Here is an 11,084-nt window from a genome sequence, read left to right as displayed (position 1 = left end):
ACACTGCTCACACACACACACACACACACACTTATATATACGCAAAGATACACACAAGGGATATTCAGTCTCTATTACATACATACAAACACACAGACACACACAGGAAGCAGCAGGACTGGCCACATCATCAGAGACCCTTATGCAGTTTATTCGTCATCCACTTCCATGACTGACAAACTGTGACTGCCCCTCCAGGATGCAGGTTCCAGATTGGAGACCACGCCTGATTGTCAAAGTACCCCCACCCACCCCACCTGAAACTGTGTGGGGGGGTGCGACTTCTGCCTCTCGGCGTGCTGGCCAAAACGGACTTACTAGCCTCGTAGCATTAGCCTTCTCTGCCTTTAAAAGCTTCTCTGTCTCTCTCATGTATTAGCGCCCCTGTTAGCTTTGGTGTTAGCAGGGGTGGCTGCGGCGGTGGTCGTCGATCTCATCACCTCATGAAAAAGTAAGTGACCAAATTTTTTGTCGTCGTTGTTGTTGTTTTTGGAAGAGCGGGAAGCCCTCTGTGCCCGTCCTCGCTGCCTGTGAGACTCAAGCTGTGGAGTGCAAGGGGAGGTTCAAGACTTTACACCTACAAACTCTTCAAAGTCGAGTGGAGGTAGAGGAGGAGGAAGAGCAATCGGAGGAGAGAACCTGATAAATGAAACGAGTAAATAAGAAAAAGAGAAGATGGGGGGAGGGGAGAAAACGTCTGAATTTACCAGTGAAAGGGTGCCACAGTACCACTTGTTTGTGATGCTTATTATTATGATTATTTTTTTGTATCTGCATGTGTAGATTCCTCATTGACTTGCCCCTCCAATCCCATCCCGCTCCTCATCCCAGCAAAGTTAGTCCCTGGTTGGATGATTGTGTATGTCTTGTAGTTTTGTATTTCATGATGGTTGTAATGAAACTGTGTTAAAAGATTGGAGAGAGGAATTCTCCAGACTTCTTAGCCTAGTGTATCTGTAGGGCCAAGAACCAAGCAAGCATCGCTAAGGTCTCTGTCTTATTTTAGCACTCCTATGTAACCAACTTTAAATCAACAGAAAATCGGAATGTCATGCTATATGAAGGATGTAATCTTTGAGCTTTGCGCTATATCCAGATGCCTTTATGCGTTTACATTGCTCAACATTTTTATATACAGTGTAATTTGGTTTAAGATTTTGTATTTAGCAGCTGAAGCTTGCTTAGGAGATACACATCTCTAATAGTGACCTCTCAATCTTAATAGCAATGGTTTTCTCTCCATGTCTCAGCAGAAGCTGATGCATGTAGCCCAAGCCAGCCATGTTTCAGTATTTTAATAGCCTTTGATCTTAACAGTCGTAAGTAAACATTTGTCTGAACTGGTCAGTATAGACAGGCGCCAGCTGGAAGATAAATATACCCATATGGTTGAGCTCTGTGTGTATGTGAACCCCTGTATGTATGAGTGGTTAGAGGTGAAGTACATGAGGAAATTGAACTGACTTTTATACACACAATGCCAACTTCCGTGTATGTATGTGTGCGTGCGTGTGTGTGTGTTAGGGCTGGGCGGGTGGCCTCCACTTACTAAAACGATCGGTTCTGCCTCAGCCAGTATTGTTGTATAGTTTCTATAGCCCAGGATAATGGTGTTTTCATTATTAGTAATTTATTACATGGCTTTTTTTTTGTTATTATTTTTTTTTCTATAAAGGGCTTGGTGAGTTGCCCTCTGGAACTGAGGCCACAGTGCCAGAGAGCTTTGTCCTGTTTTTTTTTCTTTTTTAAACTGTACTTAGATCATGATTGACATCATGTAGAAAGAAAGGAAGGCATGTATATACACAAAAAGTGGTGGCTGGAGTCTCAATTATTGTTCAGTTGTCTGTGTTTTTACTTTATATTTGCACTTGTCATTTTACTTTCTTTATTTTGCACTTCTTCATAAAGCAAGAGCAACAGTACACATACTGTAGAAAAAAAGACCTCAGTGACACAAGAGTTACTCACCAGTTTTTAAAATATGGTGAAAGAAAATAGGCAGGCACTGACAACTCTGTCCAATTTAAACCACAACAAAAACAACTCATAGCAGTTATTTATACAAAACACTGTTTCATGCTAGTGAAAACAACCACTGAAGGGACCACTCACAAGGCCTGAGAAAGCAACGTTGAGACATCCCTGTTGTCGCTTACAAGCACTTGCCTTGTCTCTGCCAGTCTGTCTCTTGGGCAAATCGTATTCCAGTGGGGATACGTGACACTAGCAGGCTTGTGGAATGGCCTGAACTGCCACGCAACGCGATAGGCTCTGGTGACACAGAGGGAGAGTCTAGAGATGTCTAGTTCTTCAAACTTATATCCTGAAGAATCCGAGCCACTCTCATGTGTTGATAACTCGTCTTTTTTTTTTGTTTTTTGTTCTGTCTGTTTGAATTTATATACTGTATTTGTCACTCCAGCTGCCGAGAAGATTGAACTGTGCAATTTGTATTCATCAAGGATTTCAGCAGAAAAAAAAAACAATGTCAGAAAAGGTTAATAAACAAAGCTGCAAAAGAAAAAAAAACATCTTGTCGATTATTTGTCTGTAGGGATGAGTACAAATGCCTGTACAAAGCAAGGAGTTTGGTGTTTAAAGGCACAGTCTGTGATTCTGGTGACGTCCATCCCCTTAAGCAAAATGTTAATTTGCTGGAATAGTGTGTGGCAGTCATGGGTAACTAGTGTGTTTTCCAGTTAGACACAACTGTGTATGAACACCAATTCAAAATGAACAACACTGTTAGGAGCAATAGGCCTCATTCACCAACCGAGGCCTATTTTTACTAAGAAATTTGTTCTTAAAACCCACTTATAGTTTTTACGAAAATTATGATATTCACCAATGTTTTCTTGTTCTCAGAACAAAATCTACGAACACTCGAGCACTCTTAGGCACATTTGAGAACTGACTTGTTTGTGCAAAAGAAATGGTTATTGGCTTTATCATATATGCAGGTGTAAAATGTAATATAATTTGAATGACAACGATATATTTTTTAATTTAGGATATTTTTGAATAATATTATAATTCATTTTTAATAAAATAAGTAATAGAAATTCCACTTTTTCAAAGCATTAACATATTTTATAATAAATAAACACAACAAATAACACTTTTTATAGCTTCTAAATATAACTCATTCACAGTCTACAAAGAGAGCAGGTAAATGAGTTGAAAGGAACCTTTAAAAAGCATACACATCTTATTTAGCGGTTTTGGGTGGAGATCAGCTATATGAATACATGGCATGCTACTACTAATATAAAAGCTCTTGGCCATGTCCATTTTGTTAAAGTAGCTCTCATGAGGAAAAAAGGTTGGAGACCCTGCTGTAGAAACGTCTATATCCAGAACCTGTATGCACTATTGTTAGTCTCAGCGCTGTTCCCTTCCTCAGAAATCCTGAACATAAAAAGAGAACAACTTGTTGTGAAAAGTACTTTTAGGAATTCTGTTGTGGTCAATCCAAATGAGAGAATCTCTGGAGCTTCCTGCTCCAAGCTATATTTACACTGAATTTCCATTTGAAAGAGGCCCACGTCTGACAACACTTCTGCATTGGGGAGGACTTTGTTTAGAGAGAGAGGGGGAGTGTGTGTGTGTGTGTTCAACAGATCAGCACTCTTCAAATTAAACTGTGGCTATTCAGTTGATTGATCCCTCGCACTGACACACAGCTGGCACAATAACTCAAGCAGCCACACTAAATAATCTTTATTAAAAACTTTCCATATAAATAAAAGACATATATGGGGGAACAAAAGACAAATTCTGAAAGACAGACACACATAAATAGTAATATACATAGACAAGTGCGAGGTAAGAGACAGGATGTTAGGGTTGAATGCTAGTGTGTTTCCACAGATCACAGGCAACAGGCAGAAAAAGAAGTCAGTGAAAAGTCAGTGATCTTTGCCTCCTCTGGGTTCGGTCGCTTTGGTGAGGTTTCCCGTCTCCTTCTTTAAAACACTCAGCAGCGTCTGAGAACTTTCTAGAATCTGGAACGAGAAACAGTGATGCATGCATTAAACTTTGCCTTATGTAGAACTCCCAAGTTAGCACCCACACAAATACACAAAGAGGAGTTAAGGTGAGGGCTTCCGTGTTTGGTTTTAATTAGTATGACAGGAGGAGGGTTATGCCTGTGTCTGACATGGAATGCATAAAATGTGCACAGAATACACATGAAAAACGTGGACAGAGGAATTTGCCTAAGTGCTCCCCTTGAATTATGTTATCTTCAATTAGCCTCCACTCCCCTCAATTTCTGTAAGGTTTTACTATATTCTAATCTATAGGTATGTATGTCTTGTCTGTTTTTGTACACATTGACACAGAACCAATTTTTCTTATATATGCTGTTCATGGACATTCAACTGTAATGTGGGACCAATCAAGGGACAGTATAATTACAGTCATGTAAAAAAGAAAGGACACCTTCTATGGTTTTGTGTCAGGACATAATAAGAAAAATAATCTGGTCTTCAAATGAGGTAAATAGATGGAGTTATGGAATGACCCATTACCTTCATGTAAGCAGCCTCTGTCTCAGCGATGGTGCGGTCAAAGTCGGCGCGCGCGGCCAGTCGGCGGGCGAGGCTTTCGTTGACGCGGCTCAGCTTCTCGGTAAGCACGCGGACGTCGTGCTGCAGCCGCGCCTTCTCTTCCTCCTCCTGCTGAATCTGATGCTGCAGCTCGTCCCGCTTCGAGCACAACTCCTCGATGCCTACGGAAGGAGAGAGAGAGAGAGAGAGAGAGAGATGATTGTGATATAGCCTATTCACACACCAGTGTCACTCAGTTGTTTCCATCATAGTCTCATTAAGCCATTACAAACTGCTTATTCAGATGAATAAAAAAATGTGTATTTTTTTATATAATTTGTACATAATAATTACATGACAGAATAGTAATAGATATGACTCTTGAATTTTAAGTGGTATGCTTAGGCTTATAGAAGCTTTTGTACCAAAGAAGAAATGAAAATTGTGTTTTTGGTGTACACAAATAAATATATGTGTGTGTAGGCAAGAGTAATATGTATGAGGGGGGAGAGAGAGAGAGAGAGAGAGAGAGAGAGAGAGAGACGAAGTCCCACATTCTGCAATCCTTTCTGCTAAATCAGGTCATTGCCAGTGATTGATTATCTGTCACACCCCCATCCCATCAATCATACATTACTGAGTGGCCCGGTCAGAGGTCAGTTCCCATTCACATAATCTGACATCAAGGGCCTACAGTTGGGACTTATCAAATAAAAGTGAATTTTAAATAAACATTCAATGAATGAATTGCAATACAATTGTTTGTTTAAGGAAAGTCAATTATAAGCTTTTTTTCTAATGCAAATTTAATTACTACCATTTACCACAGACCATACACTATCTGGTTGTTGTTTACAGTTAGGCCAACCCTAACTCAATAATCCAATTTATTTCTCCCATCACTCTTATTGACAATAGTAAATTATCATAAAGGCTCCCGATAAAAGATTTAATGTCTCCTCTGTGTACTAAGAAAGAGAAAAGAGAGAAAAGCGCAAACATTTTATAACCAGCCTGATTTTATTCAGCACATAAGAGCTGAACCAACTGAAAACTTATGATGGCGGACTCTTGCCTCTTCCTTTCTTTGACAACAGTGTATAAGGTAATACTTCACTTTGACAACTGCCATCACAGGGGAAATCAAAACAAAGGCATGAGAGAGGTTTCCATCCTATTTGTTCCATAATTATGTGCTTTAGGCAGAAAAATAGGGGCTCCACATTGTCCTATAACTCTTTATTTATGTTCGCTCGTAACATAACTCTTCAAACAGTATTGGTCACAAATCGGAAGGCCAGTACACTAGATGCATGTAAATACTAGCAGGGCTGTTCACAACTAAACAGCAGCTGACAGGGGCTTGATAGCTTTGCAGCATTTATGTGAGCTATTCTGTGTGGCCAATTTCCCAAGGGGCTACGATACTGGGCCTGTATTTATTATTCTGTTGAGACAGCTGCTCAGCCAACTCTCCCTCAGAACAGGATAAAAGCGTCAGCGAAATACCCTACACTACAACTATAGCACAACCAACGTTATAGCCATTTTTACAGAGCAGTCTGGTCAATGTAACGTCAACGTAACACTTGTAGGATAGGCAGTTTAAACTAATTTAACTACAATAAAATCTTAACTCAACATGGTGGTAACTTAGGCAACAATAAATTGATACAACAATAAATAAACTGACTGATGATTCACATTGCTAGGCGCATTTGCTCCTAATGCAGCAACACAACTAACGTTAGACTAATGCCATCAAGCTAATTAGCTAGCGCGACAACTAACCTGTGAACTTTGAGCTTGACAATCCAATCAAGCTAGACAGGTGACTATTTCGGTTAGTTATAATTAATGAAAGAGAGGGATTAAGTAGACATGTTACGCCTGTAAACGCCTTTACAATTAATGTTAAACCAATGCATCAATGTTTCCTTACACTTTACGAGTTCGTTGTTGTAGGTTTGCAACGCTGCTCCTTGTTGGGTCATGATGCTAACTGTGAAACCCAAGCCCGCGCACACCGTCCCAGTCACGTTTGTAAGGTGCGATAATTCATACAGCTAGCCAGCTAAGTTTGCCGTTTTAGGTTAACCGACTGAGTAGCAGCTAGTCCTCTCCAGTCTTCCAATAAGGTCTAAAATGCTCTTTCCACTGGCAGATGACAACGTGGGAGTAATAAAAGCAAAGTCTTCCGTTCCTCCCCTGACTTAAGTCTCCCTCCAAACAGCAGTTTCCAGGACAACTTCTGCCATTGACACTTCCGTCAGATTCTTATTTACTTCCGTTAGAAGACGTCATCATTTTGCGCCAATGACTTGAAGAAGAGCGCGATATGCTTACCAAACCAGTGGAGAATTTGCAAGAATTTGTCATGTTATAGAAAAACAAAGGACGCCTGGAGTCAAATGTGAGGGATACATGCAGAAAATGACAGCATCACTACACCTATGAGTTTATTAGATCCCGTGCCTTACCGATATTTCAGCAAAATGAACGCCGTGCAATCAAACTCAACGCCACAGGGTCTGGTTACAGCTTGGGATACAATAACACTGGCATTGGTAAGTAAGTAAGCGTAGACTCAATGCAGTTAATCATTATGAGAAAATACATTTGCGCATCGGCATGCTTTCTATCTCAATGTCTTATAAATTGAGCGGGTTGAAAGTGGATCACAGTTGTCCACAATTTTATTCATTCGATTCGATTCGATTCATTTTCTGAAGGCCTGCAATGTATCTTAGTTAGTGATCCAACTGATGTGTCGATGGGTTTAATGCAGTTGATGTCAAATATATGATTATGAGTAATCAGCAGTGGTATCTGTAAATTCATTCATTCTCATACAGCTGTCACCTGACCTGGACAATACTCCGTCTGAAGAGGCTCTCTCAGATGACTTGGACTTGCTCTGTCGATGCGGAGGCGGTCAGTACATGGAGGGTTGGCTTCTGGACACCTTGCACATGAATCTGACTTCGGCAGTGGTGCCCGACTTCTGGGCTGGACTGAAGCTACCAGATGGGGAGAAGGTACAGGAGAAAGAGCGTGCCAGGATTCTGTTGCAGGCCTTTCGTACCCTGCTGACACGCCTTGAACCGTCATTAGGTGAGATAGTAGTCCTATTCTATTACAGTCAGACTGCATACCTTGAATTTTTTACTATAGTATTCAGCCATCTAAAAGATCAGGTAGTTTATTTAAATATCGCAAGGCAGAGCTACACACTGAAGCGTTTTCTTCTTTGCGGAGTATAACACACTTAGAATATGTTATTCAGTTTTGTTCTATCCAGTTATGGTCACTGGATAGGAAAACCTCATCTTGACACTCACTAGCTGTGTGTTGCTCATGCCCAGGTGGTCTGGAGCGGCTGGGCAGGTGGCAGGACGAGGGCCGTTCAGGCTTGAGTGGCCCCGGGGCCCAGAGTCTGAGGGAGAGGGCCTTCACCGCCATCAGGGCCATCCTGCTCTTCTCTCCCCCTGACCTCCTCCAGGAGCGGATGCTGGAGTTCTACAGCCGCACCTTCTCCGTTCACATGAGCCAGGCCGGGCAGGGGGCGCCAGGTGGGGAGGAGGAGGAAGAGGAGGCAGCCATGGGCGCTGAGGGGAAGGTCTGCCAGGGCTGTGCGGTAAGCCCTCAGGAGTGCTGGTGTCAGGAGGCCCTGGAGCAGTTGCGAGAGTTGAGCCATATTTTGTAAGTTATTTCCGTCTGTAGACTTGCATGACACTGTTTTTTTTTAAGGTGGGAAAGTTTTGTATAGCAGATATTTTTTTTAAAGAATTATTAATTAGAAATATTGATAAGGAAGAATTACTAGATTGAAAACTTTTTTATCAATATTGCTATGAATATTATGTCGCTATGTCATTCTGTCTCATATTAATTCATACCCAAGTAATCAGACACAGACTGAGAGGAAGCCAGAGAAAGATGTAAAGTGAAGTCCCCCCAATACTCCTGCAAGGGGGGACGATACACTGCCCAAAAATAAGATATTTTACTACACGTGTCAAACCCCATTGTCTCACTGGTGTCTCACTGGTGTCTCACTGTTATATCTCCTGGTCTCCCGGTATGTCTTAGGTCGAGACTGCAGCTCTTGGAGAGGGTGAGCTCAGATGCTGTCACCTCCATTCTCCACAAGCTGATTGAGCAGAGGATGGAGCAGCGGTGCCGCGGGGAGTACGAGATCTCCTTCCTCTCAGACTTTGAGGGTGTACGTTGAGAGTCTTTCTTTTAGCTCTCTTTTACAGTATAATGAATGAACTACTTCATTTTGTGAATATTCCCCTTTAGCACACTATAGAGATTGAGACTCATACTTACTTTTGCTTAATGTTACATGATTGTAATATTGTGTACTCACATGATTAATGTGTTTTTTTTTATCTTTGCTGATCTCTGCCTGCTTGAGCAGTGGTTGGATCAGGTGTTGGGCTGGGTGAGCAGAGTCTTTGTCAGTGAGGTGGACGCCAGGAGGATACCGGGAAGTGCAGTGGCGGGCTGTGGTGGAGAGCGGGCAGCAGGGCAGCCAAACAGTGCCATCCTGCAGCGCTGGCGCCACCACATGCAGCAGTTCTTCTGCAGGATCTACGCCAGCATGAGGATCGAGGAGCTCTTCAGCATCATCAGAGGTACGGGCCAAGGGGATCCTGAGAAGAGCCCAAGCGTTGGGATGAGAGTTCATTTGGTTAGAAATGGAAGTAAATGTTGATAGGTTGTTTTAATGTCTGCTGAAATGTCCTGCCATTTTGCCTCTTTGTCTTATTAGTTTGTTTCTACCCCTGTTTTCTGCACCATTCAAGCAGTAGATAGTTGACAGTTTGTTATGTGCATTGCACTGCATAATGAGTGCCTCAAGCACTTCATGACTTTATTGTTATTGAGTGTCTCAAGCACTCAATGACTTTATTTTCTAGACCATGAGCAACAGCAAACTTATATAGGGTATGTATTCTAAGAATGCATATGTCTTACTCACAGATCCAAAGTCATCCCCTAAATGTTATTTAACATAACAAGGAGTTGCATGAAGAGATTTGTTCTCTTCACAGATTTCCCAGAGTCTCTGCCTGCTATAGAGGATCTGAAATTCTGTTTGGACAGGACCAGTCAGAGGCAACAGCTCCTCACCTCCCTAAAGTCTGCCTTTGAGACCCGCCTCCTGCATCCAGGTTAGATAGCAGGCTTGACTCGGAATCTTTGTCTGTGTAAATCTGTGTTTTCGTTGGTGTTATATTCGTTTGGTCAGTTCAATGGTATAAATTATATAAAGGAAGCATTGTTGTGAATCATGTGACCCTCTGTTCTTTACACCTTCAGCATCATGTAGTTTGTGCATTAACTCTATTTCTGTCCTATGCATACATTAATCTCAGGTATACTGTACTGTAGAGTACAGTAATGGCATAATGTTTTATTACAGTTTTTTTTTTTTTCTTCTTTCCTTCCTAGGGGTTCACACATCTGACATCATTACTGTGTACATATCGGCCATCAAAGCCCTGCGGCACCTGGACCCCTCCATGGTCATCCTGCAGGTAGCCTGTCAACCCATCCGCAAGTACCTCAGGTGAGCTGAGACGTACGCTTTCCAGACTTCTCAAACCCCCTCCAATCAAAGCTAACAACACAACACAAGTCCACTGTCAGCCCAATCTTCAGTAGGTAGTTACTGGTGATGGCAAACAAAAAGAGGAATGGAAAATGCCAAAAAGACGGCCAAAATCCTGTTCAATTTGCTGAGCATCCAATAGGGAGCATCCAAAGTCAGGGAGACTGACTTTCTGTAGTGCTTACTGAAGATGTAGCAGGAAGCAGAGAGAATATGACCAAGGCTTATGTAGAAGATTTCAAGTAGTCTTCAGTTAGCTGGTGTGTGGTATCAAGCCCAAAACAGTCAGTGTTAGGTCAGGTTAGTTGCTTTGCTTGTTTTTGGGCCTTTGCCTTTAATTGTGACGATACTGTAGAGATTAACAGGAAATGAGTGGGAGAGAGATGGGAGTAGTATCAGGAAATGATCACGGGCTGGAATCGAAACCCGGTCCCCATTTGCTTTTAATTCCATTTGAGGCCTTTAAACTGACTCTAAATCATATTTCTACGGGCAGGCCTTCCCTTGTAGTGGCACACCCTTTTTTTAATACATTTTCCTATTTTATTTTTATATCACTTTAGTGTATTTGTCCTACATTTGTAATGCTATACCTGCTTTAACTTTACACAACAGTCCATTTGTGAAGCGATTCGAGAACTATCTCAGCAGAAGAGAAGCACTATACAAATCCAATATGATACTATTATCATTACTTAGTGGTAGTGATGCTGCCATTTGCGCCACAGCTCTCCTGTAAGCAAATACTTAATGGTATCTCTCTCAGCAGTCACAGATGTTATGTGTGCTTTGTTTATATAATGGGGTCTCATTATTTCCTCAGTGGGAGAATAGAAATATAGCCTGAAGTGTAGCTTAGCTATTTTAAATGTCTACTCATTTTAGATGATGTACCATGTAGTGGTGTG

At 41.7% G+C, this 11,084-nt stretch overlaps 2 protein-coding genes across 2 annotated transcripts in view; one reads left to right on the top strand and one right to left on the bottom strand.

Annotated features, from left to right (window-relative positions):
• Positions 1-3,708: 3,708 nt before the first annotated feature.
• Positions 3,709-6,797, bottom strand: ssna1 (Sjogren syndrome nuclear autoantigen 1). The gene is made up of 3 exons (XM_042059765.1): positions 6,496-6,797; positions 4,536-4,735; positions 3,709-4,007 (listed from the first exon to the last, which is right to left on the bottom strand). Exons 1-3 carry the CDS (start codon positions 6,545-6,547, stop codon positions 3,912-3,914), a joined length of 348 nt encoding a protein of 115 aa, XP_041915699.1. The 5' UTR covers positions 6,548-6,797; the 3' UTR covers positions 3,709-3,911.
• Positions 6,798-6,805: 8 nt separating this feature from the next.
• anapc2 (anaphase promoting complex subunit 2) overlaps positions 6,806-11,084 on the top strand; it is a 9,345-nt gene continuing 5,066 nt past the window's right edge. The window contains exons 1-7 of the mRNA XM_042059685.1: positions 6,806-7,120; positions 7,409-7,667; positions 7,919-8,255; positions 8,646-8,778; positions 8,980-9,196; positions 9,617-9,736; positions 10,017-10,134. Of these exons, the coding sequence (XP_041915619.1) occupies positions 7,007-7,120; positions 7,409-7,667; positions 7,919-8,255; positions 8,646-8,778; positions 8,980-9,196; positions 9,617-9,736; positions 10,017-10,134 (1,298 nt within the window). The 5' untranslated portion in view covers positions 6,806-7,006. The remainder of the gene's footprint in view (positions 7,121-7,408; positions 7,668-7,918; positions 8,256-8,645; positions 8,779-8,979; positions 9,197-9,616; positions 9,737-10,016; positions 10,135-11,084) is intronic.

The sequence above is a fragment of the Alosa sapidissima genome, chromosome 13 (assembly GCF_018492685.1).
Source record: "Alosa sapidissima isolate fAloSap1 chromosome 13, fAloSap1.pri, whole genome shotgun sequence".
Taxonomy (NCBI): Eukaryota; Metazoa; Chordata; class Actinopteri; order Clupeiformes; family Clupeidae; genus Alosa; species Alosa sapidissima.
This window is presented reverse-complemented; position numbering and strand designations above follow the sequence as displayed.